Source organism: Pogona vitticeps, chromosome 10, assembly GCF_051106095.1.
Source record: "Pogona vitticeps strain Pit_001003342236 chromosome 10, PviZW2.1, whole genome shotgun sequence".
Taxonomy (NCBI): domain Eukaryota; kingdom Metazoa; phylum Chordata; class Lepidosauria; order Squamata; family Agamidae; genus Pogona; species Pogona vitticeps.
This window is the reverse complement of record NC_135792.1, coordinates 16325360-16352983: the sequence shown is the minus strand read 5'-3', so window position 1 is coordinate 16352983 and position 27624 is coordinate 16325360. Positions and strand designations below refer to the sequence as shown.

The window sequence follows — 27624 nt, the reverse complement described above, 5'->3', positions numbered from 1 at the left end:
GAAGTGAATGCTATAATCTGGGAGAAACGACAGAAAAAGTCCTTTCTTGGGTCCTCACCAGATAAACTTGTGAAACTGATGTGAGCAAGAGAAGGGACTCCCTGAAGATATTAATTCACCTGTACAGAGAAATACTGTCTTTCAGATAGCCCAGATCTAAGCCATAATGAACTTTAAAGATCATGACTAACACTTTGAACAGCACCTGGAAACAAACCAGCATCCAGTTCACTAAGCTCTTTTGTCTAACACGTTTGGGAGAGACACTCCAATTCACATCACCAATGGTGCAATCTGAGATCTATACCTTTGAGACTACAGTACCCATTTTAATACTTGCTTTAAGTGAAGAAGCCTGGCTTACTCATGTGGTCACAATTTTTGGAGCTTTTATGTTTTTTTCTCTGCTAATCACAGTGCTGTCTGATGAGGAGGTGTACAATTGAAGGCTAGCTTCTGTTTGTAATTTTTAAGTGGTCTAATAAAGACTTCATCCACTCTCTCCTGTCAATTAAAGTTAAAGAAGAGAAGAGAAAAAAGGGCTTCAGGCACACAGGTACTCCTCCCTGGGATCCTAACCCATGACTCAAAGGCCAACAACATACGGTATTTCTCAAAGTGTTCAACTCTGCCAGTCACATTCAGAGATCCCATTGGTTCTGCATAGTTGAAAGTAGACCATATGGCACCTTCTGCACCTGCCTCTTCACTGCACTAGGACAAATCCAGGGACTCACAACCATCATCCTCTAAACCAGGGTCCCCAACCCCTGGTCCGTGGCCATGGCAGGACTGGGCCGCGGAGACAGATCTCCCCCCCCGACGCATTTCCCCACACACCCAAACCACGGCCCGCCACCCACATGCACAGGTGCCCCGCCTATCCGCACATACATCCCGCCCCTCCGCGCATGTGCTAGAGCATGTCCCACCTGTCCGCAAGCGCACTCCACCCCTCAACACATGTGGTGAGTGCACCTCGCCCATCTGCGAGCATAGGGGGTGCCCCCCCACGGACCCCACCTCGCAACCAATCTGCAGTTCAGAATAGGTTGGGGACCACTGTTCTAAACCATCATCACTCTTGTTCCTATAGTGTGAAATTGTAGAAAATTTTCCTCATATCTTGCTAAAGCTAAAGTTCACAATTTGGGTGTGGGTGTATCACTAACAGGTTACTTACTCTATGGCAGAAGCTGGAGAATGAATGGCTAGCATGCCTCTGGAAAGGAAATGGAGGGAGGAACCAAAGTCAGAAAAAGTGAAGGGATGAAAGTCAGACCCTACGGGGCCGTCGCTCTGCGATCGCATTAGCGATCGAAAAAAACGTCCCCGTAGAGCGAATTCATCACTCTACAGGGCGCTCGTTGTGCGAGGCACCACTGTATTTTATTATTATTATTATTATTATTATTATTATTATTATTATTATTATTATTATTATTATTATTATTATTATTATTATTATTTGATTTGATTTATACCCTGCCTATCTGGGCGACTTGTGCAATCTAGGCGGCTAAACATTCAATCCTGAGGTGTAAGAAATCTACCTTGTCCTACTGCCATCACTAGTTGCTTTTATTGGCATCTTTAGGTTTTATAATTTACTTTTTGTCTGTGTTCTTTTTTTAAATTAATCATACTGTTGGGAATACAGGAAGTTGATATATTGTACAGTGGTGCCTTGACTTACGAACTTAATCTGTTCCAGAAGATGGTCGTAACTCGAAATGGTCATAAGTTGAAGCACCATTTCCCATTGAAATACACTGAAACGCGATTAATCCATTCTGGCTGTTTTTTGGTTATACAGTGGTGCCTCGCATAGCGATTGCATCATATAATGATGAAATTGCTTTGCGATGAAGATTTTGCGATCGCTTTTGCGATCGCTTTCCGATGTTCCCTATGGGGGAATTTTGCTTTGCGATGATCGGATCCCTGCTTGGGAAACCAATCATAGCAAAGCAAATAGCTGATCAGCGCCTCGGGAAGAGGGAGGGAAGGAGGGGTGAAGGGCCTGGCCCCGACCCCCGTGCGCAGCACCCCCTGGGGCGCCGAGCCAGAGAGCAGTTGCGGCGGGAGGCGCTGCAAAGGAGGAGGCACCCGCCGGGCGGCAGTGGCTGGACGGGGGGGCGGCGCCAGAGACCCCCTCCTTGCCCGCCAAGGAGACCGGGAGTCCGGGGTTGGCTCACTGGCGGTGGCTGGCGCGCCCCTTCCCTCCCCTCCTCCCCACCCCGGGAGGCTGCCTTCTTCCAGCCCGCTGCTCGCCAGCCTTGTCCGGGTGTCTCCCGGGCTAGCTGGCGAGCGGTGTTAGGCTGGCGTGCGCCTTCCCTCCTCCCAACCCCGGGCGGCTGCCTTCTTTCAGCCTGCTGCTCGCCGGCCTTGTCCGGGTGTCTCCCGGGCTAGCTGACTGGCTAGCGAGTGGTGGGTGGCCCGCGCGCCCTTTCCCATCCCCCTTCCCACCCTGGGCAGCTGCATCCCTCCAAGCCCTCGCTCACCGGCCTTAGCCGGGTGTCTCCTGGGCTGGCTGACTGCCTAGCGAGCGGTGGGTGGCCGGCGTGCCCTTTCCCACCCCCTTCCCACCCTGGGTGGCTGCCTCCCTCCAGCCCGCTGCTCACTGGAGAAAGACCCTCCGGCCCACCCGTCTGTGCCCCGGGACAGCCCCAGCAAGGAGGCCGGGCGTCGTCCGGGGCTGGCTGGCAGTGGAATTTCGCTTTGCTATGATCGGTTCCGATCATAGCAATGCTTTTATAACAGCTGACTGGCGGTTTCAAAATGGCCGCCCGCTGTTTCTGGGACGGATTCCTCCCTTACCGAACAGCGAAAATGGAGGATCTTCACTGAACAGTGAGTTTGAAGCCCATAGGAACACATTAATCACATTTTAATGCGTTTCTATGGGCTTTTTTGCCCCGTATAGCGACTAATCCGTATAGCGACGATTTTTCCGGAATGAATTATCGTCGCTATGCGGGGCACCACTGTATCTCGAGGCACCGATTGCAAGTCAAAGCATTTAATAGGAACGAATGCAAAAGTGATTTATCCGTCCACTACCACTAGGGGGAGAATTTTTCTTCTTTTAACCTAAAATGAATTAGGTTTAAAAAAGGGCAGGAAAAGAGGGAGGGAGGGAACAATGCAAAAATAAATAACTTCAGCAACCATTAGTCCAGCAAACAGACCTCTCAGTCTAATTTTGCATTTTAATATTACAGTCTAATTTTCACATTTTAAACCTACACTGCAAGACCCATCAGAGCACAGAAGCATAATCCCTCCAACTAGCCCAAACCCACACTGCAAAAACCCTGTATAATATACATACAGTACTCACCTAGATCAGGCAGTCTCTGTTTCAAAAAAGAAAGTAAAAAATCCAAAAAGCAATTTTAAAAAAAGCCAGAAAAAAAATACAGTATAGTACAGTACCAGGCAGTCTGAAGTCTCTCTTCGAACCCACTCTCTCTAACTGCTGGGGCAAATGAGGTACAGAGAAGCAGCCTCCTCGCTGACCAATGGTTAACTGAAAGCAGTTCAAATTTCCTGCTTTCCCCGCCTTCCCCTTCTTTTTTTTCCCCAGTCGTAAGTCAAAGCTCCAGTCGCAAGTCGAAGCAAAATTTTGCGGCCAGAGCTGGTCGTAACTCAAAATGATCGTTAAGTTGGGACGTTCATAAGTCGAGGCACCACTGTATATGTTTAATGTTTGTTGTTAATTGCCCCAAGTAGTGCTTTGAACTAAGCCAAGTTATATACAAAGGTATGTAATAAATTACAGGTTCCTAACCTGCAGGATGGGACCCCCAAATGGGCCGCAAAGTGTTTTCTGGGGGGTTGCCACAGTTACTTTTAGTAGCAATTATTTTTATATTTATTTCATTAAACGTGGTACGTATACACAATGTTGTTTTATTTTAATTCTCTTGGCCCACACATAGATAGTTTTAATCGGAATCAGAATTTCAGGCTACCTATAGTTATTTCTGTACCCCTTTGGGTGGATTTTTCTTTTATACATTCACATCATTCCTACCCCTTCATTTCTCTCTGCTCCTCCACACTGATCTTTTGAGGACTGACGCCAACCCTTCGGATTGGAGTGTTCACCTGGCCCAAAGAGGCCTGAGTGAGGCAAGTGAGTGGTACATGCTGGGAATTATGAAATCTAAGATGACAGCAGGATTGAAAAGTTGTTGCTGTCCTGGTGCTACTGCCTTTCGCTCCACCTGAGTCTCCAGCTCTTCCGGGCGCAGCAACTGCAGTGCAGTGAAAAGGAAAGAGTACCTGGGCAGGGAGATGCCTCCAGGCCCCATCTGAAACATGGAGGAGGAAGGCAAGAGGGGCAAAAGGTGAAGGAGGAGAGCCAGGGAGGGGGCGGGACACAAGGTGAAGCCAATGGAGGAGGTATTTATTTGAGCTTGAGTGGGAGGGGCTCTTCCCTCAGGAGGCTTTTTTGGGGGGGGGGAGAGACATGAAGTGAGGGTCATTTCCACAACCAAAAAGGTAAAGTTAAACTCCAGTATAGAGAAGAGCTCTGTATGACTTGAAAGCATGCCTCTTTTGCGATATTTTAGAGGCCTGTTATGACTCTTGATTTCTGTTAGGGATGTGTGAAATGGCATTTTCAGGTGTGGCACTTTTGATATTTGTGGAAAATTCATTCCTTGATTTTCCATATCAAGATTCCAGAATGCCTAGCCAAATCCATGCCAGGATTTTTATTAAAAATATAAAAGATAAAGTAGGGGGTGGGGCCTAGGGGATGGGGCTTTCTGCTTTAAATTAGGGTGTCTCAGGACCGCGCGCCGTTAGCATTCTCAGATTTTCTGATTCTATCTCTGACCCCAATATAGTAAATAGGAAAGCAAATTAGAATTGCATACACCTGGGAGACAGGAAAGTTTTAAGGGTCAGATCATACTTCCGCACTATTAAAGAGCAGGCCGGGTAGGTGGGGCTCGTCAGCCATGGAAGGCAGCCCATCTAGGAGAAGGAAAACTCTGATTTCAAACCTCCACTGTCCTGTGGCTATATCCACTCATGGAAACGGCTTCAGGAGTTAACCTAGAGCAAAATCCGGAGCTGGAGTCCCGAAGGCAGTTCGTATCGTTCTGCCAACTCCTGCAACGTTGCTGGAACCAGTTGTATTGGCTCTTGCCTTTCCATTGGACCATTTCAGCAACGTGGAGAGAGGGGATCTGCTGCTTGGGTAACAGCCTATCCTCCATATTACTTTACCCAGGCTTCGTGCTCTGGAGAGGACACTCCTCGAAACAGAGCACGTTACCATGGTCTCTCAAGACTGAAGGATGCCTATGCAAACTCCAGTGTATTGACATTTTTTCTTCTCAAATTTTATTTGGTAGAGGCAAATTTACAGTCAGGGCACCACCACCACCACCACCACAACAACAATAATATATTGTCATAATTAGCCCAGTGATTACATCAGAAGACCCGTAAACCTGGCTCAAGGAGGGAGTGCTGGTTCAAACTGTGCTATTTTTGGCATGTTCACTATGTGTACTAAGAAGCATGCTGCTTTCTCCATCCTGTCTTCCACCCTGTCATTTAACAGAAAGCACATTCTGTCTATATCTGACCACCCTCTTACCTTAAGCAATACTGAGCCCAGATATTGAGCGCAGGGTTCGGAATAGCGAGGGCAATATAAACACATGTGTACCAGCAACTCAATTCCTCCCAGTTCACAAGAGCAGTTCCTCTCATTGTAAGAAATATTTTGAAACCTGCCAGATAATACTGCTGAAGGCATTATGTTAAATCTGGCCAGGGAATAGGCTCTGGGTTTTTGATGCTACTGTAATAAAGCAGTGGTGGTGAACCTTTTTGGGCTTGCGTACCCAAATTAGGGGGGGGGGGACAACAACCAGCGGGTGGCGTGCCATGATGGCAGCGGAAACCCCACTACGGACCCACTATCAGCACCAGCTGCTCCGGATTCACCTGCAGAAGTGCCAGCACCGTGGCTGCAGCTGCCTTCTCAGGTTTGGCTACGTGGGGGGGGGGGTAGCGATCTGGCGACTTATGGCTTGCATGCCGGCAGAAAGGGCTCCGCATGCCAGCTGTGACATGTGTGCCATAGGTTCGCCATTGCTGTAACAGATGATAGTACAGGGCTCTCTTCTTTATATGTACTTACATTAGATGCCAAAATATTATTTTTAAGGCTGTTTTAATATATGCTCTTACATACAGCCTGAGTGACTAGAAAAGCAATATGCAATAAGCAATTCAAACAAGTAATGTGCAAATAAATGGTGATGAGAGAAAATTCCTCATTTAGAATGAATGAGAATAAGAAAAGAAACCATTGGGAAAAGAAAGTATTTTGATTAGCAAAAAAAAATAGCTTGTACATCAGTTTATTGTTTACTATTAGAACATTTATGTAATATGTTACATTTCAAAAGATTTCTTGTAAAAAGTACAGGACTGCTCACAGAACTGTTTCAGACAACCTGAAGGTCAAATGTCAAAACTTTCCATTACAAGATGGAAAAGGTTTTGGCATGGGATGGAGATGTACTAAGCTGATCTAGCAGTTTGCAAAATATAATTTAAAAAATTCAGAATAGACACTCTTGATTTTCTTATGTGGTTGGCAATTTTGGGTCTTGTGTTTATGTTAGACATAAGCCAAGAGCCAAAGAAATTTAGCCAAAGCCAGAATATAATGGCACAGCATAACAAGAGCATTAACATATGCTTTCTGTTTTGAACTATCCTTTATATTTCCTCATACAAAAAAGGGATTTGTAAACCAGTTATGAGAGCAAAGAAATAGTTAAATAGAGCAGCAGCAGCAAAAGGAAAAAAACCCAATTCTATTAATGGCTGACAAAGATGTCTAACTACTGTGGTGTAATCGACAGCGTGATGGATTAGGACTCAGGAGACCTGAGTAGCAGGTAGTAGCAACAGCCATGGAAACTGAGGGAAGGGTGGGCACTCATAAACCTTAAAAATTTCATTTGCCTTGACTTATAGTCACTACAAGTCAGTTTCAACTTTATATTTCATACATAAACAACATCTGCAAATATATTTCTATCTGCTAATAATCTCAAAACAAGGATAAGTAAGGTCCCATAGCAGGAGATCTTTAAAAAAAGGAGTCCAAGAAGGGTGGGAACTTCTAAAAAGAGAAATTCTAAGGGCACAAATACAAACAATTCCAACAAGGAAAAAAGGTGGGAGGTGGGGAAAAGGGCCAGTGTGGCTTCACAAAAAGCTCAGAGAGGACCTAAAAACCAAAAAAGACATATACAGGAAATGGAAAGAAGGCCAGGCCATCAAAGATGAGTACAGACAAAATTAAATATTTCATTTGTTCTAAAAAGATGGTGTGCACTCTCATTGGTTTGTCAGTTTTTAAGCTACTGAGGAACCGGTATTCCAATCTGCTAGCCTCTCATTCATGCCCTTAAAATGCGGGAAGAAAACAAGTAAAATAAAAGAATAACTGACCTATTGTATTAGACACAGTCAGGAGGAACTCAACTAAAAACCAGGAAAATTACTAAAGTCAACAAAAACTTCATGAGCTAGTAGAAAGTCTTACGTATGGCGACACTGAATTTGACATATGAATTCTACATGAGAGATAACTTAGCCCTCATGCAACAATTATGAGCAATTGGCATGAAATCAAACAATGAGATCTGTGGACTGAGGCTGCCTGCCATTTTCTTAACAAGACCTGTTCTTATGCCTGACATGCAGAAATGTAGCTTTCCAACTTCCTTTCTTCTAATCAGCAAATGAGAATATTGGAGCTAAATATTCCTAGTCAAATATCTGTGATGAGGTTATGTACTTTTAAAGATATAGGAGCAGGTCTAGGAATACAGGTGGTATCCAAATGTGGAACAGAAAAGAAATGTGTCAGACACTTCTTCTTGCCTCAGAAAAGTAGATTAGTCCCCAAATAAGGTTTATTGATTTACAGGGCCAGCTCACTCAATTTCTGCTTAATTTTTAAACCTCATATTGATAATAAACAGTTCAAAAGTTGCAGACTGCAGTTTCTTCAAGTGAACAGTAAAAACATGTATTGAAAGAAACCCTGGTTTGTGCAGAGAAAAAAATGCTTTTAGAAAATTTTACCTTTATATGCTTAAACATTCAATATTTCATAATGCATATCACACCAGTAGGGTTCACATGTACTCTACATGGTGCTAAGAGCATTAACTAAGAGTCTCAAGTTTCTGTACAAGGCAGGCAGAGCTTACAGCCCTAACTTCAAATGTTTATTCAGCTATTTTTATAAAGTGAAGGTTTGGATGAGAACTTACTGTAATGTTCCAGTTGATCTGTGGTATTCTTCCATGGAGATTCAGACTGAACATAAGCAACAGAACGCCAGTAACTACCGATGCGCTACAACTGACAAATTCAAAGAAGGAAAGGCCTTCACAAGGGGCACATTCCATGATGGTCTCTATGCAGATGAAGGAAATTAATGCCAAAACCTATGGAGAGAAAAGTGGATGAATATAAATAATTCGGCAATATTCAGAGGATGGTAACAAATTACCCTGAAATTTTATATTGAATAAGGAACAGTAAGATTAATGATGTAAAGCAAGTTCCTATGACCTCACAGATGTGTTTGTTGAGTTAATGTGCGAGGACTGAGTTATAAGTTGATCCAGTAGTAGTGATGTTGATACTGTCACACTACTCCTTGCTTGTACTGCCATATACATTTTACAGTTTCATTCTGTGATCATTTAAAGACATTTTAGTTTCAGAACAACTACTATACTTTACTAAGCAGTAGTAAGAAGACCTTGTTAAAGTCAACAAAAGTATGCTAAGTAAGGAGCTGAAACATTTGGTGCTATTAGAGATTGATTAAATGCTCTACAATATAATAATGTGCCAGAATATTGATCTGATGATAATTTTCGTACTGCAAGGAGTACTGTTCAGTCTCATTCACAGTGAGACCAGAGGACATTTTCCAAATGTAACCTTTTTGCTTTTCCCCTTGCTTTATAACAAAATATCCACTAAGGAGGAAAAGCCAGCAAGCTACACAATGTATGTAGGTACCGTAGTACTAGAGGTTCTCCATAAGAAGCAACCTTATTTCCTATCTTTAGAAATAGTGGATTGTGACAGCATATACCAGGGGTCCCCAAACTACGTCCCACGGGCCACATCCAGCCCGCCTTGCCTTTCTATCCAGCCACCAGGCATGCAGGTGGGTGCATGGGGGGGCAGAAGTGTGGGCATGCAGGCAGGAGTGTGCATGTGTGTCTGTGGGCCTCCTGCTGAAAACTTTAGAGACACCTATGTACTCTGGACTGAGCTGATGAAATAAATGATTTATTCTCCACTCAGATGCTAGAGAAAATGAAAGGCTCCTCTGCTCTGCTGGCATGCACAAATAAGCCAGTAGGCTTCGATGACGGTTGATTGAAGAGGGAAAGGGTGTGGATGGGTGAAGTACTCTGCTTGTTACCCACATTAAAGAGAGCCTTTGCGCTGGGGAGGAGGGGTGTGAACTGAAGAAAAGCAAGCTTGAAGTTTTGAAGAAGGGAAGGGGCAGGGAGCAGAAAATGCGTGTAGAATTGTGTGCTTGTTACGGCTGGTGGCGATAGCTGCTCATGGCTTAGCAAAGGCAGCCCCTGAAAAGGAATTCCCTGTCCAGCAAAGGTGCCAAGAGAAAGTTCCACAAGCCCTAAGCAGAGCTCCTGCTTCATCTCCACCCTTCTCTGGTTCACTGACCCGCATAACCCAGCAACCCTGCCACTGCTACCATGGCCAATAGCCCAGCCTCTTTCCTCAGTGCTGCTCGCTGACTGGCAAGTGAGCAAGGAGTGTGCTAAAGAGTGCAGCGTTCCCAGCCCTCCCGGCCTCTTGGGAGAGTCGTTCACGCTGGTGCTGCTCTCTGCTCCTGCCACCCGGTTTCTCCTGATCAGCCAAGCAAATTTGGAAGCCTCCCCTTCTGAAGGGGTGCATGCCAGGAAAAGAGGGGGTTGGGGCTGTGGCAGCTCCCTCAGGCTTGGTAGAGAGAGCGGGGGGGGGGGACGGGAAACAGAGTGTGTGAGCCTTTGCCTGTGGAAGCCGTGAGGAGGCAACACCAAAGGAGCCACACGACTGCTAAGGCAGATCACTTGGTGCATGGGCGGGGGGAGGCAGTGCCAGCTGCAGCAGCAGCTACCTGATCGCCAAGTAATGAATATTTAAGCACGAACTAAGCAGCAACCCCCACCATTGCTGTCATGGGACTTGTTGCTTTGGTGACTCCAGCAACTCTCCCCCCAAAGAGAACACCGGAGTGTTCAGGAAGCAAACCACACACTCCTCTGAGGCGGCGAAACACTGCTAAACACAACAGTCTCAGGGCCCTGCCTTCACCTTCATGTTCCTTTCCCATGTGCTGCCTTTCATCCTTTAATGTCCCTGGAAGGATGAGGAAGTAGGGAGACACACCTGATTATCTTTCCATTATACTGTATTGAGTTTCTTGACTTTTAAAAATAAAGCTACCACTTTCCTTTTGCAGGCTTTAAGTGGCCCTTATGTTCGCTTGATGATGGTAGTGGGCAAAACGTTACTGGCGAAAGCTCACCTTGTTTCAAGTAAAAGGAATTTGTATATTGATTGCAGTAGTTACTACTTCATATTTCAGTAAGATCAGGTCCTTAAAAATGCATGATGATCACTTTAAAAAAATTCCTGACAAGATATCCTGTACTAGATTCATACCCCCCTAGGTGCCCTCAAGTCAGTTTGGATCTGTGGTGACCCCGACAGAGTTTGCCAGGGATGAGATGTTCATGAGATGATTTACTGTTGTCACTTTCAATGAGGTCCCATGGCCAAGCGGGGATTGGAACCTAAACCTCTTGAGTCCTGGTCTGATACTCTCTCCACTATATCACACTGAATTTCACTAGCACCAGACTAGAGGTTTCCCTTCCCTCTTTGTTTTCAGCAGCAGCCTGGCATGAGAAAAGCATGTGAGGCTTTCTCTGGCAAGGAAATAAATGACCCACTAAGCTTCATCATGGCCATGTTAAAAGGCAGAGGAGTAAGGGTAGGTTGTGTTTTTTAAAGGGTAGCCATTTCATGTGATTCTTTAACAAGAAATGTGGATGACGGGGAGAAATTGCTTTTCCAATTGCATCTGTGCTTAGCCAGCACATGGAACACAAAAATCTGTCTTATACTGAGTTGGACTGTTGTTGTCTGTCTAGCCCACTATTGTTCTTTGGGAATTCAAGATGATTCCCCACCCCCACCCCAGGTTACCTGGAGATGCCAGGGATTGAATCTGAGATCCTAAGCATGCTATGCATGTGATCTGCCACCAACCTTGCTCTTCTCACTGTTGGGTTGTTGAAGAAACTTTTGACAGTTTCTCCATTTTTCCATTACAGTTGAATGAGCTGTAGCAGTTTCATGTGCTGCAGGATATTTTTTTTATTTTTTAAACCCACATTTGCCATTGAAATAAAATTCCATCCTCAATTTAATCACTTATTAGCATTATAATCACTTATTAATTTATAATAACTTTCCATTTAAGAAAAAAAAATCACCTCTATCAAGTTAAAAAAAGGACCCGGGTCCTTTTTTTTTTACTTGATCCATTCGTTCATATTTTTTTCAAACTATAATCCGGCCCCCCAACAGTCTGAGGGACAATGAACTGGCCCCCTGTTTAAAAAGTTTGAAGGCTCCTAGCCTATCTGGCATATTTCAAAAATTAAAAAAAGCACACTTTACTTTATATGCTCTAAAAGAAACAGAAGATCATTCAAAACATTAGAAACAACAGTATAGCCAGTAATCTTTTACCTTTCAACACAGACAGAAGAAACATCCTATATAAAGAACAAACCTGCAACACATTAACTAATTTATTACTAGTGTATTTTTACACCAAATGAAGCATCTACTGAATCCCAAATATATAATCAGCAAACTGTATTTCTGGGCTGACTGAAAACAATCAGATTATGAACGGTAGTAACTAATCCAGATTTTAGTCATATTCCTGCCACGTTCCCCTTCAACTAGAAATTATACATATCACTACAAATCAGAATTTAAGTCAATTCTCTCACCTGCAGTCACACAGTTTTTAAAATCCTGTTACACCTACTGGAGCAAAGATTGACTCAAGTTCACCAGATCCTATTTGAAACCAAGCATCACAAGACCTCTTCATGCATTATTCCGTCACACACAAGAGTGCTGAAGAGCACCAAGAAATAATATTCTCCACTTAACTGGCTTTCTGTGCAAGCAGGACCCAGAACTGGCACCTTCAAATTTAAAAGGGCAGAAAACATATGAGGGATAAAGCAGAATTATTCTTACAATATGGCAGTCACATTATTTTCAGATATTTTAAGGCACTCTGTAACTGATCATTTTAGCTTTCTCATTTAGCTTTGCCCTCTTTAATACAACTACTGTAGTGGTGTTTTGGTCATGCTGAAGAGACAGTATGGAAAGAGGCTCATATTTCAAGAACATAGGCAGGTGGTACATCCAGACCAGAACTAGTTCTGCAGACTTACTTATAGTTGCAGTGGGCCAAGAACTGCAGCTAAGAATTTTGCCCAAATATTTTATCCCACTGAGAAAGGATTCCTCCTTCTATTTTTTCCCCATTTCTGATTTATTTATTCTTTTCAGTAGGAGTAAGATTATGGGGAAGGGAATATAGGGTTGGGGGGGTAGGTACAGATAGGAAAAGAACCTTCACATTCTTCTTTAATCTATGCTTTCCAGGCTATACTTTGAGTCTAAAAAGGAAGAGATATGAAGAAGGGACAGAGCAAGCTAAGGTATTATGGCATGCCATGAACGCAGCCACTAGAGAAATGAGAGTAAAAGAAGCAAATATACTTTAAAAACAACAGGGAAGAAGGATAAAAATATCAGCAGAAAACATTAAGGAATTAGAAATAATAAAGCTATAATCGAACAACAAGCAAAGAAGAAATAATTAGAAGGGATCCAACTGGAAAGAGTACAATTTATTTGAAAAGAGAGCATTTTGAATTTAGTAGCAAAAATTCCAAAGTACCAAATTTATTCAGTTGAGAAAGGTTAAAAGCAACATAAGGGTAATATAGGATGATAAAGGCAGAAGATTCTTTTTTAGCACTGTTTATTAATTTGATGAGCTATTGTCATTATTTGGGGGGACACGATATTTTGGGACTTATTTACATATGAGGTGGACTTGTAAAATAAAAAACAGAAAAGAAACTGGTACATCCAATTATAGCAAAGTAAAATGAGAGACCAGGTCTCAGGATGTGTGTGTGTGTGTGTTTAGTCGTTTAGTCGTGTCCGACTCTTCGTGACCCCATGGACCAGAGCACACCAGGCCCTCCTGTCTTCTACTGCCTCCCGGAGTTGTGTCAGGTTCATGTTGGTTGCTTCGCAGACACTGTCCAGCCATCTCATCCTTGGTCGTCCCCTTCTCCTCTTGCCGTCACACCTTCCTAACATCAAGGTTTTTTCCAAGGACTCTTTTCTTCTCATGAGATGGCCAAAGTACTGGAGCCTCAGCTTCAGGATCTGTCCTTCCAGTGAGCAGTCAGGGTTGATTTCCTTTAGAACGGATAGGTTTGTTCTCCTTGCAGTCCAGGGGATTCTCAAGAGCCTCCTCCAGCACCACAATTCAAAGGCATCAATTCTTCGGCGGTCTGCTTTCTTTATGGTCCAGCTCTCACTTCCATACATCACGACAGGAAAAACCATAGCTTTGACTATTCGGACTTTTGTTGGCAAGGTGATGTCTCTGCTTTTCAAGATGCTGTCAAGATTTGTCATCGCTTTCCTCCCAAGAAGAAGGCGTCTTTTAATTTCAGGGCTGCTGTCTCCAGCTGCAGTGATCATGGAGCCCAGGAAGATAAAATTTGACACTGCCTCCATATCTTCCCCTTCTATTTCCCAGGAGGTGATGGGACCAGTGGCCATGATCTTAGTTTTTTTGATGTTGAGTTTCAGACCGTTTTTTGCACTTTCCTCTTTCACTCTCATTACAAGGTTCTTTAATTCCTCCTCACTTTCTGCCATCAGAGTGGTATCATCTGCATATCAGAGGTTGTTGATATTTCCTCCGGCAATCTTAATTCCAGCTTGGGATTCCTCCAGTCCAGCCTTCCGCATGATGTATTCTGCATATAAGTTAAATAAGCTGGGGGACAATATACAGCCTTGCCGTACTCCTTTCCCAATTTTGAACCACTCAGTTGTTCCATGACCAGTTCTAACTGTTGCTTCCTGTCCCACATATAGGTTTCTCAGGAGACAGATAAAGTGGTCAGGCACTCCCATTTCTTTAAGAACTTGCCATAGTTTGCTGTGGTCCACACAGTCAAAGGCTTTCGCATAGTCAATGAAGCAGAAGTAGATATTTTTCTGGAACTCTCTGGCTTTCTCCATAATCCAGCGCAAGTTAGCAATTTGGTCTCGAGTTCCTCTGCCTCTTCGGAATCCAGCTTGTACTTCTGGGAGTTCTCGGTCCACATACTGCTGAAGCCTACCTTGGAGGATTTTGAGCATAACCTTGCTAGCGTGTGAAATGAGTGCAACTGTACGGTAGTTGGAGCATTCTTTGGCACTGCCTTTCTTTGGGATTGGGATGTAGACTGATCTTTTCCAGTCCTCTGGCTGTAGAGAGATGTAAGTAATCTTTATTCAGATTTTAAAATGCTCAACACATTTCAGCACACAGGCCTTCTTCAGGAGCAAGATTTAAAAAACAAAACTTCATTAGCTCATTCAATCCGCACCAGGCTCTCACTACTGATCTAAAGTAATAAACACAACTTCATTAGCTCATTCAATCTGCACCAGGCTGTCACTACTGATCTAAAGTAATCTAAAGTACTATAATCAGAGCTAGTCCAGACCGAATGGGCTAATGAAGTTTTGTTTCCAAAATCTTACTCTTGAAGGCCTGTGTGGTGAAATGTGTTGAGCATTTTAAAATCAAAATAAAGATTATTCATATCCTTCTACATCCTGAGGCCTGGACTTGTGAAATAAGGAAGGAGGAATGGTCAATAATTGTAGGTAGATAGTGGAATTGATGTATAAATGTCTCCAATGATTGTTCTGTGGAATAGGGTTCACAATAATCAATTAAAGAGAGAAGTAGAGCAATTAATTACTATTATTATGAGTGTGGCAAGGCTGATATTTGCAAAAAACTGGAAAAATAATGATCAATTTATTATGAAGAGCTGGTACAGTGGCGCCTCGCTTAACGATTACCTCGTTAAACAACGAATCTGCTTGACGAGGTTTTTGCGATCGCAAAATTTGCTTCCCGATGTTTGGTTCCCTGCTTCGGGAACCAATTCTTAGCATTATGACATTCAAAATAGCTGATCGTCGGGTTTCAAAATAGCCACCCGCTGTGTAAAATGGCTCCCCGCTGTGTTTTAGGACAGATTTTTCACTGCACAGGCATCGGAAAACGGCCAGCCTATGGAGGATCTTCGCTGGACGCTGAGGTATTTAGCCCATTGGAACGCATTGAGCAGTTTTCAATGCGTTTCAATGGGCTTTTTTATTTTGCTTGACGAGGATTTCGCTCTACAGTGATTTTGTTGGAACGGATTATCCTCGTCAAGCGAGGCACCACTGTATAAGAAAATGTGAAATATGGCCTTTAATGATAAAATAAACAAACCAAGATTAGAAAACGAACTGTGAAGGACAGGAAGCTAGTGAGCCATCCTCAACCAAAAGTGTACAGGAGGAAACGTATGGATGTGCAGAGGGAGTGCTTATAGAGATAGAAGAGGAAGGCGTAAAAGAGAAGGCGATAGAGGTGTGTCTGGCGGAAGACAAGGAGGGAGACAAAGGGGAGGAGCAAGATTTGATAGTGTAGGAGGAGGTTATAAAAGAGTTGGGCGATGCGTGGGAGTTTAGAGTGGAAACAGACCAGACACAGAAATGTACTAGAGATTGCGCAGTTCAAACGGAAAAGAATGAGGAGGCATCCGACAAGGTCTGTGATCTGTTAAAGGATTTCCCTAACCTGAAGTCTGGTGGAGGATTACTCCCAGATCCAGGCTTACCTAGACACGAAGGGAAGGGGGTTAGACCACTAGAATGGGCGGCTGTGATCTACCCCTGCAACCAAAGTGGAGGGAGGAAAGTGATTCATCCCAGTCCCTCTTACAACAATCCACCTCTCGAAGGGGACCGGGCGAGACATCCCTGTTGTGGGACGGTATGTGCGGTAAGAAGTACTGTACCCCCTTGAGGATGATAACTGATCGCGAATGCTTTGGTCCAACCCCAATGTAAGAAGTGATCTGTTTACGCCGGAAGCTAAGATTTTAAGTTACAAGATGATACCCGAATTGAGCTGTTTTGACCTGTTTAATTTAGTTGAATCAGAAGTTGATGTAAATAAAGTTGAGCCTGTTGGATTTTCAAAACCACCTCAGTCTCTTATTCCCGCCAAAATGAGGGAACTGTCACCAACTCATGAAGAACCCGACCACAGGAATCAAAATGTAATAGGGAACTATGGAACTTATTTTTGGCATATGTGTTTCAGAAAGGAAAAGGGTATATACCTGAAGAAGAATCAATGTATTTATGGAGAGAAATGGAGCAATAAGAATTATAAAGAAAAATAAAATAAAATAAAAACTATTCCCGGGGGATGTGTGAGCAGGGGTTGATAATTGTGTGTTTTTAAATTTTGATTTATTCAGTGTTTTGTACACTTATTTTTGTTTGAAAATTAATAAACATTATTTTTTAAAAAACAATTACTGCACTTCAGCAGCTCTGACACTGTCCCTTTAACTAAAAAGCTAAAAATAGGGAATTAAACATCTTACATAAAGAAATCATGTCACTGAGTCAGTATTTCACAAAAGCAAGATTATTCAGGAAATAAGCATGTAAACACACTGGGAGAGTTTTATATGATGGCTAGCAAACGTAGGCAGAGTTCGGCACATAATGGTCCACTAAAGGCCAGGATTCTCTTGCTAGTCACAGCTGAGGTAGATCCACTGACTCAGTGGGATTTACATAGGTGTTGACTTACCATTCAGCAACTGATTTAATGGTCTGCTCTGTAACAGATTAACAACCAGATAACAAAGTGACAAAGGGCAAGCAAGGCTATTAATTAAATGCCATTTGCTGCATACAGTGGTGCCTCGCATTACGACGTTAATTTCTTCCAGCGAAATCACTGTAGAATGAAAACGTAATGCGAAATTAAAAAGCCCATAGAAACGCATTAAAACCCAATTAATGTGTTCCTATGGGCTTGAAACTCACCGTCCAGCGAAGATCCTCCATAGCGCAGCCATTGTCGTTGCTCGTGCAGCGAGGAATCCATCCCAGAAAAGAGCGGGGAGCCTTTTTTTTACCCGGCAGCCATTCTGAAACCACCGATCAGCTGGCCGTAAATCGTCATTTTGTGAGAGTCAGTTCCCGAAGCAGGAAACTGATCATCGCAAAGCGAAATTCCCCCACTGAAACCATCGTAAAGCGATCGCTTTTGCAATCGCTAAAAGTTCATCATAATGCGATTTCGTCGTTAAATGGGGCACTCGTCTTGTGAGGCACCACTGTATATAAAACAGTATTCATTGGTCAAAGCTAGTATTTCTGAATGAATAATTCCCCCCCCAAAAAAATGTTATTTACCAGTAAGTTTAACTATCCTTTCACATTTTTATTTACAACCAGAGGTGTACAGACTTGTGTTTTTGGATTATAAATCCCAGAATAGCTACCTGTGGAATTTTGATAACTGTATTCAAAAAACACAAATTTTACAAAGTATATATCCACTGTTTCAGACTTCCAACTGAGTTTACAAATTGTACTTTTTTTTTAAAAAAAGTAACATATTTATTAAAAGATGACAAATCAACCAAACTCCCCCCTCACAAATTTAACAACTGAGAGTAATAAATGGCCGTGAACACAGCCACACGTTTCAAATGCTTCACTAAGTAGACATGTTTTAACAGAAGCTTATAAATCACCAATGTACACACTACTATCATTCCACAATTAAACACTTTATCTCAAGGAAAGGGCACTTAAAATGTACAACTGATGTGATCACTTTTGGGTTAACAATCTCAGTACCCTGATTTTTGCAGGCTTCTTCCTTCAAAAGTGCCTAAATGTGACAAATTATTTGGTGACTATTTAAGAAACCTCCCACAGTTAACAGGAAGACAGTGTGTACCTTTCCTGAAACAAAGAGACCAGCATTTTGGCTGGTTAAAAATCAAATAAAGGTGAGATAAAGAATCCACCTATTTATAGTTTAAAGTCTATAACTACAAAGATACAAGAATAACTTGCTGCACAATGTTGATATACATTTACACATACACATGCATACCAGTAACAGAGGAACTGAAACCTCTGTAGCAAATTACTTCAACGTGTTTAATACACTAGCATTCATATTTTCAAGCAGATAACTTGTAGCTAACAATTCAAAACAAGCACTTTCTGCCAACACCTTTCGAACATGATGTGCTTTAGTGAAGAGATACACTATAGCGGGAGCAATAGCACCTACAGTAGAACTCCTGGACTACTATATTAGCTTTTAACTGAAATTCAAACACAACCAAGATACTTCAATAGTTTTTTCAAAGTAATTTTAAAAAATTATTTTCTACCCTTGGTTGAAACAAAGCCACACAAATGTGTTTCAAATTATGTCCTAAAAGCACAAATTTTCCACTGTTGGGTTCTAACAAAATATTTCACATTCCCTACAGTACTAAGGCTTCCTGCCACAATGCCGTAGTTCCTTGCCAATAACCTGTCAGTGGGCACCCAAAATTGTAATATTAACAACGATACGATTTCTTCCCAAAAGTTGGGAGAGAAAAGGATTTGAGTAAATTTCCACCAGAAAGAACACACATTTCTGACTAAACTAAATAAATAAATATAAAATATACATTTCTATTTTTAATTATAAAACAAGTCCAAATGAATGTAGAAAAGACAGCTAATGCTGATTTTCCACCCATTTTGATGTTGCCCACTGTAACAAGCTTTTTACATTAACTTGCTATACCTTGTCATGAAATGTAAAAATTTCATTTACCTAATGAACTTCAAACCATATCAATGAAGCTCCTTAACAGCTAGTTCCTGTCTAGGACCAAGGTACCACACTACAAATTAGTAAAATATGTGGTTTTCATATTAGCCAAGACAGGGTAGCATGCATGTTGTTTAGACAGTTTATTGTTTGTTGCAACACATTTAAGAGACTGAGTCTCAAAAATTTTGTTGTAAAACGGCAGCATAGATTCAACTTCTCAATGTTGCTGAACTACAACTTTCAGCAGTCCTATCCCTTTGAGGGACAAAGGGAATCACAGCTGAACAACATATAGACTGGAGGACTATATCATCCCCATCCATGTACAGTATTTAAAAAAATACTTCAGTCTAATGGAGTGGTATACTGTATTATGTATAAAGGTAAGTTAAAGGTTGGTGACTTTGTGAAGAGCTGTATTGCCATTGCAGCATTTTTAATCTCAATACATTTCCTGTCCATCTAAAGCTGCACACCGACCTGCCCTTCAACTCTTAATTGGTTCATTCTTCCATTACTGAGCTAGCCCAAACCTTCCAAATCACTGTCAATGTATTTTTCTCACAAAACATGAAAACTATAAAAACATGTGTGTTTTCCACTTCAGTGAAAGCTGAGAAACTTGTAACTCTGCAAAAGCCCCTGATCTCCAGACAGTAGTTCTCATAGAAAATGTGTGTGTGTGTGTGTTTGTGTGTGTGTGTGGTCCTATAGAGATAATCACAGCCCCTAATCAAACTAAATTCTGAGCATATTGTTCAGCACCATTTCTTATATATTTATTTTGTACCAGGTTTTACCATTTGCTTTGACAATGGTCATAGCAAATACAAACCAAATCCATCTCATATTTCCTGTAAGTTATACTGATGCTCTGAGTTTAAACAGCTGGTTTACAATATAGCATAATGTTGGCTTAATCCCAGAGTAGTGTCCTTAAATATTAGTGCAGTAGAATTTCACATGCTAGCAAGGTTATGCTCAAAATTCTACAAGGTAGGCTTCAGCAGTATGTGGATCAAGAACTCCCAGAATTACCAACTGGATTTTGAAGGGGCAGAGGAACTAGAGACCAAATTGCTAACATGCACTGGATTATGGAGAAAGCCAGAAAATTTCAGAAAAACATCTACTTCTGCACTGACTACGCAAAAGCCTTTGACTGTGTGGACCACAGCAAAGTATGGCAAGTTCTTAAAGAAATAGGAGTGTTTGAGCACCTTATCTGTCTCCTGAAAAATCTGTATGTCGGACAGGAAGCAACAGTTAGAACTGGATATGGAACAACTGATTGGTTCAAAATTGGGAAAGGAGTACGACAAGGCTGTATATTGTCCCCTAGCTTATTTAACTTATATGCTGAATACATCATGCAAAAGGCTGGATTGGAGGAACCCCAAGGCGGAATTAAGATTTCCGGAAAAATATCAACAACCTCAGATATGCAGATGATACCACTCAGATGGCAGAAAGTGAGGAGGAATTAAAGAACCTCTTAATGAGAGTGAAAGAGGAAAGAACAAAAATGTTCTGAAGCTCATCATCAAGAAAACTAAGATCATGGCCACTGGCCCCATCACCTCCAGGCAAATAGAAGGGGAGGATATGGAAGCAGTGACAGATTTTACTTTCTTGGGCTCCATGATCACTCCAGATGGTGACAGCAGCCACAAAATTAAAAGACGCCTGCTTCTTGGGAGGAAAGCAATGACTAATCTAGGCAGCATCTTAAAAAGCAGAGACATCACCTTGCTGACAAAGGTCCGCATAGTCAAATATATGTTTTTTCCAGTAGCGATGTATGGAAGTGAGAGCTGGACCATAAGGAAGGCTGACCGCCGAAGAATTGATGCTTTTGAATTGTGGTGCTGGAGGAGACTCTTGAGAGTCCCCTGGACTGCAAGGAGATCAGACCTATCCATTCTGAAAGAAATCAATCCTGAGCGCTCACTGGAAAGACAGATCCTAAAGCTGAGGCTCCAATACTTTGGCCATCTCATTGAAGAGAAGACTCCCTGGAAAAGACCCCGATGTTGGGAAAGTGTGAAGGCAAGAGGAGAAGGGGATGACAGAGGACAAGATGGTTGGACAGTGTCATCGAAGCTACCAACATGAATTTGACCAAATTCCGGGAGGCAGTGGAAGACAGGAGGGCCTGGCGTGTCTGGTCCATGGGGTCATGAAGAGTCGGACATGACTTACCAACGAAACAACAATAACAAAGAATTTCACATGACAATGAGAATGAAAAGGATCCTCAGAGCAATCACAAGCCACCCACTTATTTTAAATTCCAAAAAACATCATCAGTTCTTTTTTTAAAAAAATCTTGGTAAGGCAAAGAACTGAGAAATGATCAAGGTTTTCTTTTTGCCATGCTGCATCCAAACATTAACAAGATTAAAAGGATCAGGATGACCCATTTATCTGGATACCAGTTCAGTACAAATTAGGCAAAATATAGCTTTTTGCCAGGTGGACCAACTGACACAACAACTGCAATGTGTGAGGCAGAATAGAATGGTGATAAGATCCTAATGTACTCTAAAACATGGATATATGCATTACATGTGTGTAGTTCATGACATGATTCTCTGCACCTGAACCAACTTATGCTTTCTATGCTAGATAAATTTTAGTGATTAGTCACAATGCTTTTTATATTTCTTGCTGCCACAGAGCTGCCTTTGAAATCAGGGTCCTAAATCAATTATAAAAAAAAATGCATAGCAGGGGTCATGAACCTTTGACATTCCAGACTTTTTTGGACTAAAATACTCAGAATCCCCAACGTGTATTACCAATAATAAAGGGCTATGTCAGCTATAGTCCAAAACATTTGGAATGCCAGAGGTTTGCCGTTCTGGCATAAAATGTGCAAAATTGGGGGGTTCATGCTTGCTTTCATTTACAAATGAGATTGGCACTAACTGGAATAAAATACAAACAGTTTGCTGTTGCATATGAACATGGCAAGATGCAGTTTACACAAAACTAGGATAAAACTGTGGTTTGCTGCTAACTGCAATTAGACAATTCAGATCATGGTACCTGGGGAAAAGAAAGAGCAACTCAGTCCAAGGTTTATATCCTTATATCTACCTAACACAAAATATGATCTGGCTTTATGTGAGAACAAAGCATTTATGTTCCTGTACCTCTGATAATAAAGTGCCATTAAAAAAAATAAGAAATTAACCAGAGTGTCTGTTAGTACTATAATGTTCAAGAAAAAAAACACAATGGCACCTAATTAACAAACACAAAGGCAAATCCAAGCCAATCTAAGTCAGTGCACACCTCCATACACACCTGCGTTCTTTTGCCAATTACAATATTTACAATACTTTTTTTGATAAGTAGACTATGGTCAATATGTTAAAGAGTAAGTAAAACTTCAGTTACCACTGAAAAGATAAAATGATCGAAACACCAACAGCCCAGCAGTGAAATTAGGAAAAAAACTAATGCTAACCAAAAAGCAAAAGAAAGCACTACAACACAATATATTTAACATAATTAATTGTATCAGATAGTTTTCACATTTAATAATCACCTGCAATTTCTGTTGTCTCCAACTTACATTATCCATTGTTCAACTCTGTAAAAAAATATGAGGGTAGATACTACTTTTCCATTGCACTGTAACTGATACATATGGCTTGAAATCTTGTAAAGGGACAAACAATTGTCTATACAAGCAGGGCAACTCTTGCTAACTTAGCTGATCTTATAGTACTCTACCATGCAGATAAGGAAGAAATCACAGGCTTCAAAAAGTGTACAATAAGCCACTTTGTGATTGAAAAAAAAAGATACGCTTATAGTTATCACTATTTAGAAGATAGCTATACTAGTTTTGGTTTATGTCACTAAGACAACAAGCTTCTTTCGGCCACCAGCACTGAAGTGTGAACATTTCTGCTGGTAATTATGCTCTACATAAGTCTGAGCTGGATGGCTCAGTGATTTGGGTACTTGGCCGCAGAGCCCAAGGTCAGGAGTTTCGTTCTCTATTATGTCTCCTGGAAGAAGAGCCAATGTGTGTATCCTTGGACAAGTTGCACAGTCCCAGGGCACCCCCAGGATACAAGCACAGTAAAGCACTTCTGAGAACTCTATACAAAATCTTGGGAAGAGTTGTCATAAGTCAGAGTTGACTTGCTGGCATGTAAGCATTGTTTTTATTAAATACATTTGGGGCAGAACGCTTTGAAGAAGTGCCTTCTTTAACATCTCCTTTTATAAACAGACAGTAAAACTTGTATTTTGGGCCTTCAGAGGAACACTACTGTACATTGGAACATGGGAAAAATCCTTCTCCATTGTGGCACCAATGCAGGAAGCTCACAAGGGTCCTTCTCCTTTAGCCAATGAGGGGAAAGCCACTTTTAGCGTTCAGAAAGACAGCCTAATGATTGCACCATTTTCAGCCTGATTTTACCTTTCTACTTATTGTCACAATTTGCTTATTGGTGCACCATCAATTTTCACTACTTTCATTTTCATATTATCATATTACTGAGATTTTAATTTATATGCTTTTCATCTGCACTGTAAGATGCCTTTGCATCTCTCGGGCTAAGAGGTGACACCTAAGTCTTCTTAAACAAACAAAAGCCACCTGTTCAACATCCGATAATGGCTTTTAAAAGCTGTTATAAACACAGTGCCCTTCTACTGTACTAAAAGAGGACCTGAGTGGATGGGAGACAAAGCTAACACAACTTGGTAAACTGAAATAGTCAAGCTCCCTCTAAGTAGTGCTTTCTGCATCTCCCTCTTGCCTCCAGAAAGGCTTTTGTACAAGTGCACTGCCCTAAGGTAACCGAAGCAGATCAAGGCTGAACTCATGGCTGAAAACAAAAGGAGAATGTAACAGAAGAGGAACACATCAGGGAAGAAGACACTAGCTCAAAAGCAGGTCATGTTTTTCCTCCCTTTCGGTCCATCTCCCTCATGTCTCCCTTCTTTTGCTCTGTAAGACATTAGGCAGGTACAGTACTGCCTAATTACTGACTTTAGTAAGCTGCCCTAAAGGCCTGTTTGGACTGAAGAATGGGATAAATACATTTTAAATAAACAAACTAACAATGATTGAGAACTGTATCTAGAAGGTATCCAGATTAAATTTCCCTCTTACCAGTCAAAACTATAAATAAAACTTTTCTTGTACTACTAACTTCATTTATCCCTGAACCAAGTAAACAGACACAGAAACTGACAAGTACTTCAACACCGCAATTCTATGCAATTTACAAGGTTACTTCTCATTAAAAACAATGAGGCTTCCTTTCTGTCCTAAATAAACCCATGCATGTTCACTTTGTATTCTCATCTGCTGAACAAGAACCTTTTTCTATGGAAAATTTTACTTACTCCATCAGATACATTAAATGAAGGTAGACTGACTTCAGGCTTGATATACAACACCTTTGTGTTTTTACCAGAACCCTAAAATCCTTCAGCAGGAAAAAATAAGAGATTTATAAAGCTGTCTTTTTTTAAAATTCAGAATCGTCATTTAGGATGAAAAATCATTCTGCTCCTCCTACTGTCAAACACCCAACCCTTGCCAATCCATTACAAATTACCCACAGAAGAAACTATAGAAGTGATATCCACAATAACTGTATCAAAATGAGAAACTTAACTGCAAACATATTTATCCAATACCTTGGGATACAGAAAGCGGATAGAAAAGCGCAAGTTGCGTGCTACTTTTATTTATTTATTTATTTTGCCCAGTTAAAAAGGGTAACCTTGAATAGCTAGGTAAACTCCAATAACCATACAAAATGCCACCTATAATCTAACTGCTCCCTTGTCCTTGTTGACACAACTCTTTATTCAAGAGAATTAAATCCAAGGAGAAATGAAGGAGTTGCTGCAGTACATGCATTATTTTCATAAACTAAAGCAAAATCTAAGTGATCACCAGATAGACAGATTTGAAAGAGAGAGATCTGTTTTTCCTCCTGGCTAACACCTTAAGGAACTAATATACAAACTATAAGACTCACCATACATTTAAATCTAAAGTCCATTGAAGAAGGATGCTAAGGATAACATAAAAAACAGCATTAGTATAAACTGTATCTTAGCCTTCTTCCCCAAGACACTCAGGCTGATATATTTCAGTGAGTAGAGAGAGCATATTCTCTTCCAAATCTTAGTTCTGTGAGGTTACAGAATAATCACTTTAAAGACTTACATAATTTATTTTTAATCAGCAAACTATTTCCCAGGTACAATAAACTTTATAGTCCATTGCAAACATACCCCTCATACACAGGAGTAAAGAACAGAAATTTAAAGAGTTTCATCAAAAGGCCATGAAATACCTGAGATCCACCTTGTGTATTTCATGGTCACCCAGTTCCAATGATTACAACAGGAGTGAACAACATGTTACAAAAAACTGTAAGAGGTTATCGGTCTGCAATTCCCATGATCTCTCTCTTTTCTCTCACCGTTAAGACATGCTGGCTAGGGATGACAGGCATTCTAATCAAATAATATTTGGAGGGTCACAATCGGCCATACCTGAATTATAGGATTTCCCCCTCAGAATTAATAATGATGATGTGCTGTTAAGTAAATTCTGAGTTGTGCAGCCTTTTTCAGTGTTTTCCAAATACATTCCCTTCTTCTCAGGGTACCCTGGGACTGCATAGCTTGCCCAAGGCTACACAGGCTGCACACAAGGCACCCAGTCTCTGACTCCACAGCCCGATACCTAAACCACTGATCTATCCAGCCACACATCTGCATATACATTTCTTCACCAAATGAGTACAAACACTTCATGCATTTTACTTCTGCTAGTCCCCCATTTTACTTCTGCTAGTCCCCCATTTTCAATAATTGAAAGTGTTAAGTTTCCAAGGTGCCTTGTAATGTTCTTTATATGTGTCTGCATTTGTGTACACATTTGCACGGCGAAAGCCTAGCCCTACTGTTGTATGGAGAGATATGTATCCATGTGTAATATAGATGTACACAGATGTGCACATCTATAGATACAGATGTAGATATGGAGGTCCATCTATATATATTATCCCTCTCTTCTAAGCATGGCACTCGAACCCAACCCTCCAGACTATTGCTTGCCTATGACTCTTATTAACCCTCACCTAAAATTTGGCAGGGTGACGGGAGAGGCAGCCCACAAGACGGGGAAAGGCTGCAGCTCCCCACCCCTCAGCTTGCCTATGGCAGCCGCCTCTGAGAGGTAACAGCCCCCATCATCCCCGAGAGACTCCAAGCCCACGGCCAAAACGCGGAGGGAGATGCTGGGAGGGAAACCGACCAGAAAAGGCCCTTTCAGAGGCGCCACCTCGCGCCCCTCACCCCCCACCCCGTGTGCCCCAAACCGCCTTCTTCTTCTTCACAGGGCCACCCTTCGAGGTGCCCCCCTCCCTCCGCGCCTCCCTAGGCGATGCCTCTCCCTCTCCCGCTCCTTCTCTTCCCCCCCACCCCACCCCCCGGGCCAGGACATCCTCGCCCCCGCTGGCCGGTACCCACCACCTGGGCGATCTTGAGCCGGCCGAAGGTGCCCCTGAGGTAATCGGGGTCGCAGCGGAGGCCGCGCAGCCCGTGGCGCTGACTGACAGGCTCCGTGGTGGGCTGGTAGGGGCTGCTGGCGCCGGAGATCATGGAGGTGCTCGACGCCTCGCCGTCGAAGCCCTCCAAGTCCTCGGGGCTCCTCATGTCCCTCCTGCAACTCCGCCTCAGGATTTGGGGCGGCGGGGGAGCGGGGAGGAGGAGGACTCGGGCCGTCCGGGACCGGGAGCCGCCGGAGGGTGGTCGGCGGGGGTGGCGGCGGCGGGGTGAGGGTTATGGAGGGAAAGGCGGCTCGCTTCAGGCGGCGGCGGCGACGACAGCAGCGGCGGGCGAGGAAGGCGGCGAAGGCGGCGGAGGAGGAAGAAGAAGAAGGGGAGGGGGAGGAGGGGGCGGCCGCGGCGGCAGCGGCGAGGAAGGCGAAGGGGGAGACATGTTTGCGGAGTCCCGCCGCCGAGGCGGAGCAACCGCCTTGCCCTTCAGGGCGGGCAGCGAGCGCTGCCTGCTTGGAGCGACGTCTCCTTCAGGCCAGTTTCCCGCCTCGCTCGAGAGCCTCCGGGGCGCCGCTCCTCGCCGTCCTCCCCACCTCCGTCACGGGGGCAGCGAAGGCGGCTCCGGCTCCGGGCGCCCTCGGCCTCTCCCTCTCCCCGGGGCTTGTTGTTGCTGCTGTTGTCGCTCCTGTGGCCGCTCCTCCTCCTCCTCCTCCTCCTCCTGCTCGGCGGCGGCGGCGGAAAGGGAGGGAAGAGAAGGCGCCCGAGCCCGCCCTGAAACGGAGGGAAAGAAGCGGGAGGCTGAGGCAGCGGCTCCTGGTGGTTCTCCCCTCAGGGAAGGTCCTAAAATAAGCTTAGACCTCCTCCTCAGCACCACCCCCACCACCCCCGTCTGTGAAAGCCGGAGGAGCGGAGAAAGGGGTTGCCAACGTC

General features: G+C 42.9%; 1 protein-coding gene across 1 annotated transcript in view; it reads right to left on the bottom strand.

The window, feature by feature from the left end:
- The window catches only part of CMTM4 (CKLF like MARVEL transmembrane domain containing 4), a 46533-nt gene extending 18977 nt beyond the window's left edge, over positions 1 to 27556 (bottom strand). The window contains exons 1-2 of the mRNA XM_020814391.3: positions 26666 to 27556; positions 8328 to 8504 (exon numbers count right to left, since the gene is read on the bottom strand). Coding sequence (XP_020670050.3) covers positions 8328 to 8504; positions 26666 to 26851 — 363 coding nt within the window. The 5' untranslated portion in view covers positions 26852 to 27556. The remainder of the gene's footprint in view (positions 1 to 8327; positions 8505 to 26665) is intronic.
- Between the last annotated feature and the right edge of the window lie 68 nt (positions 27557 to 27624).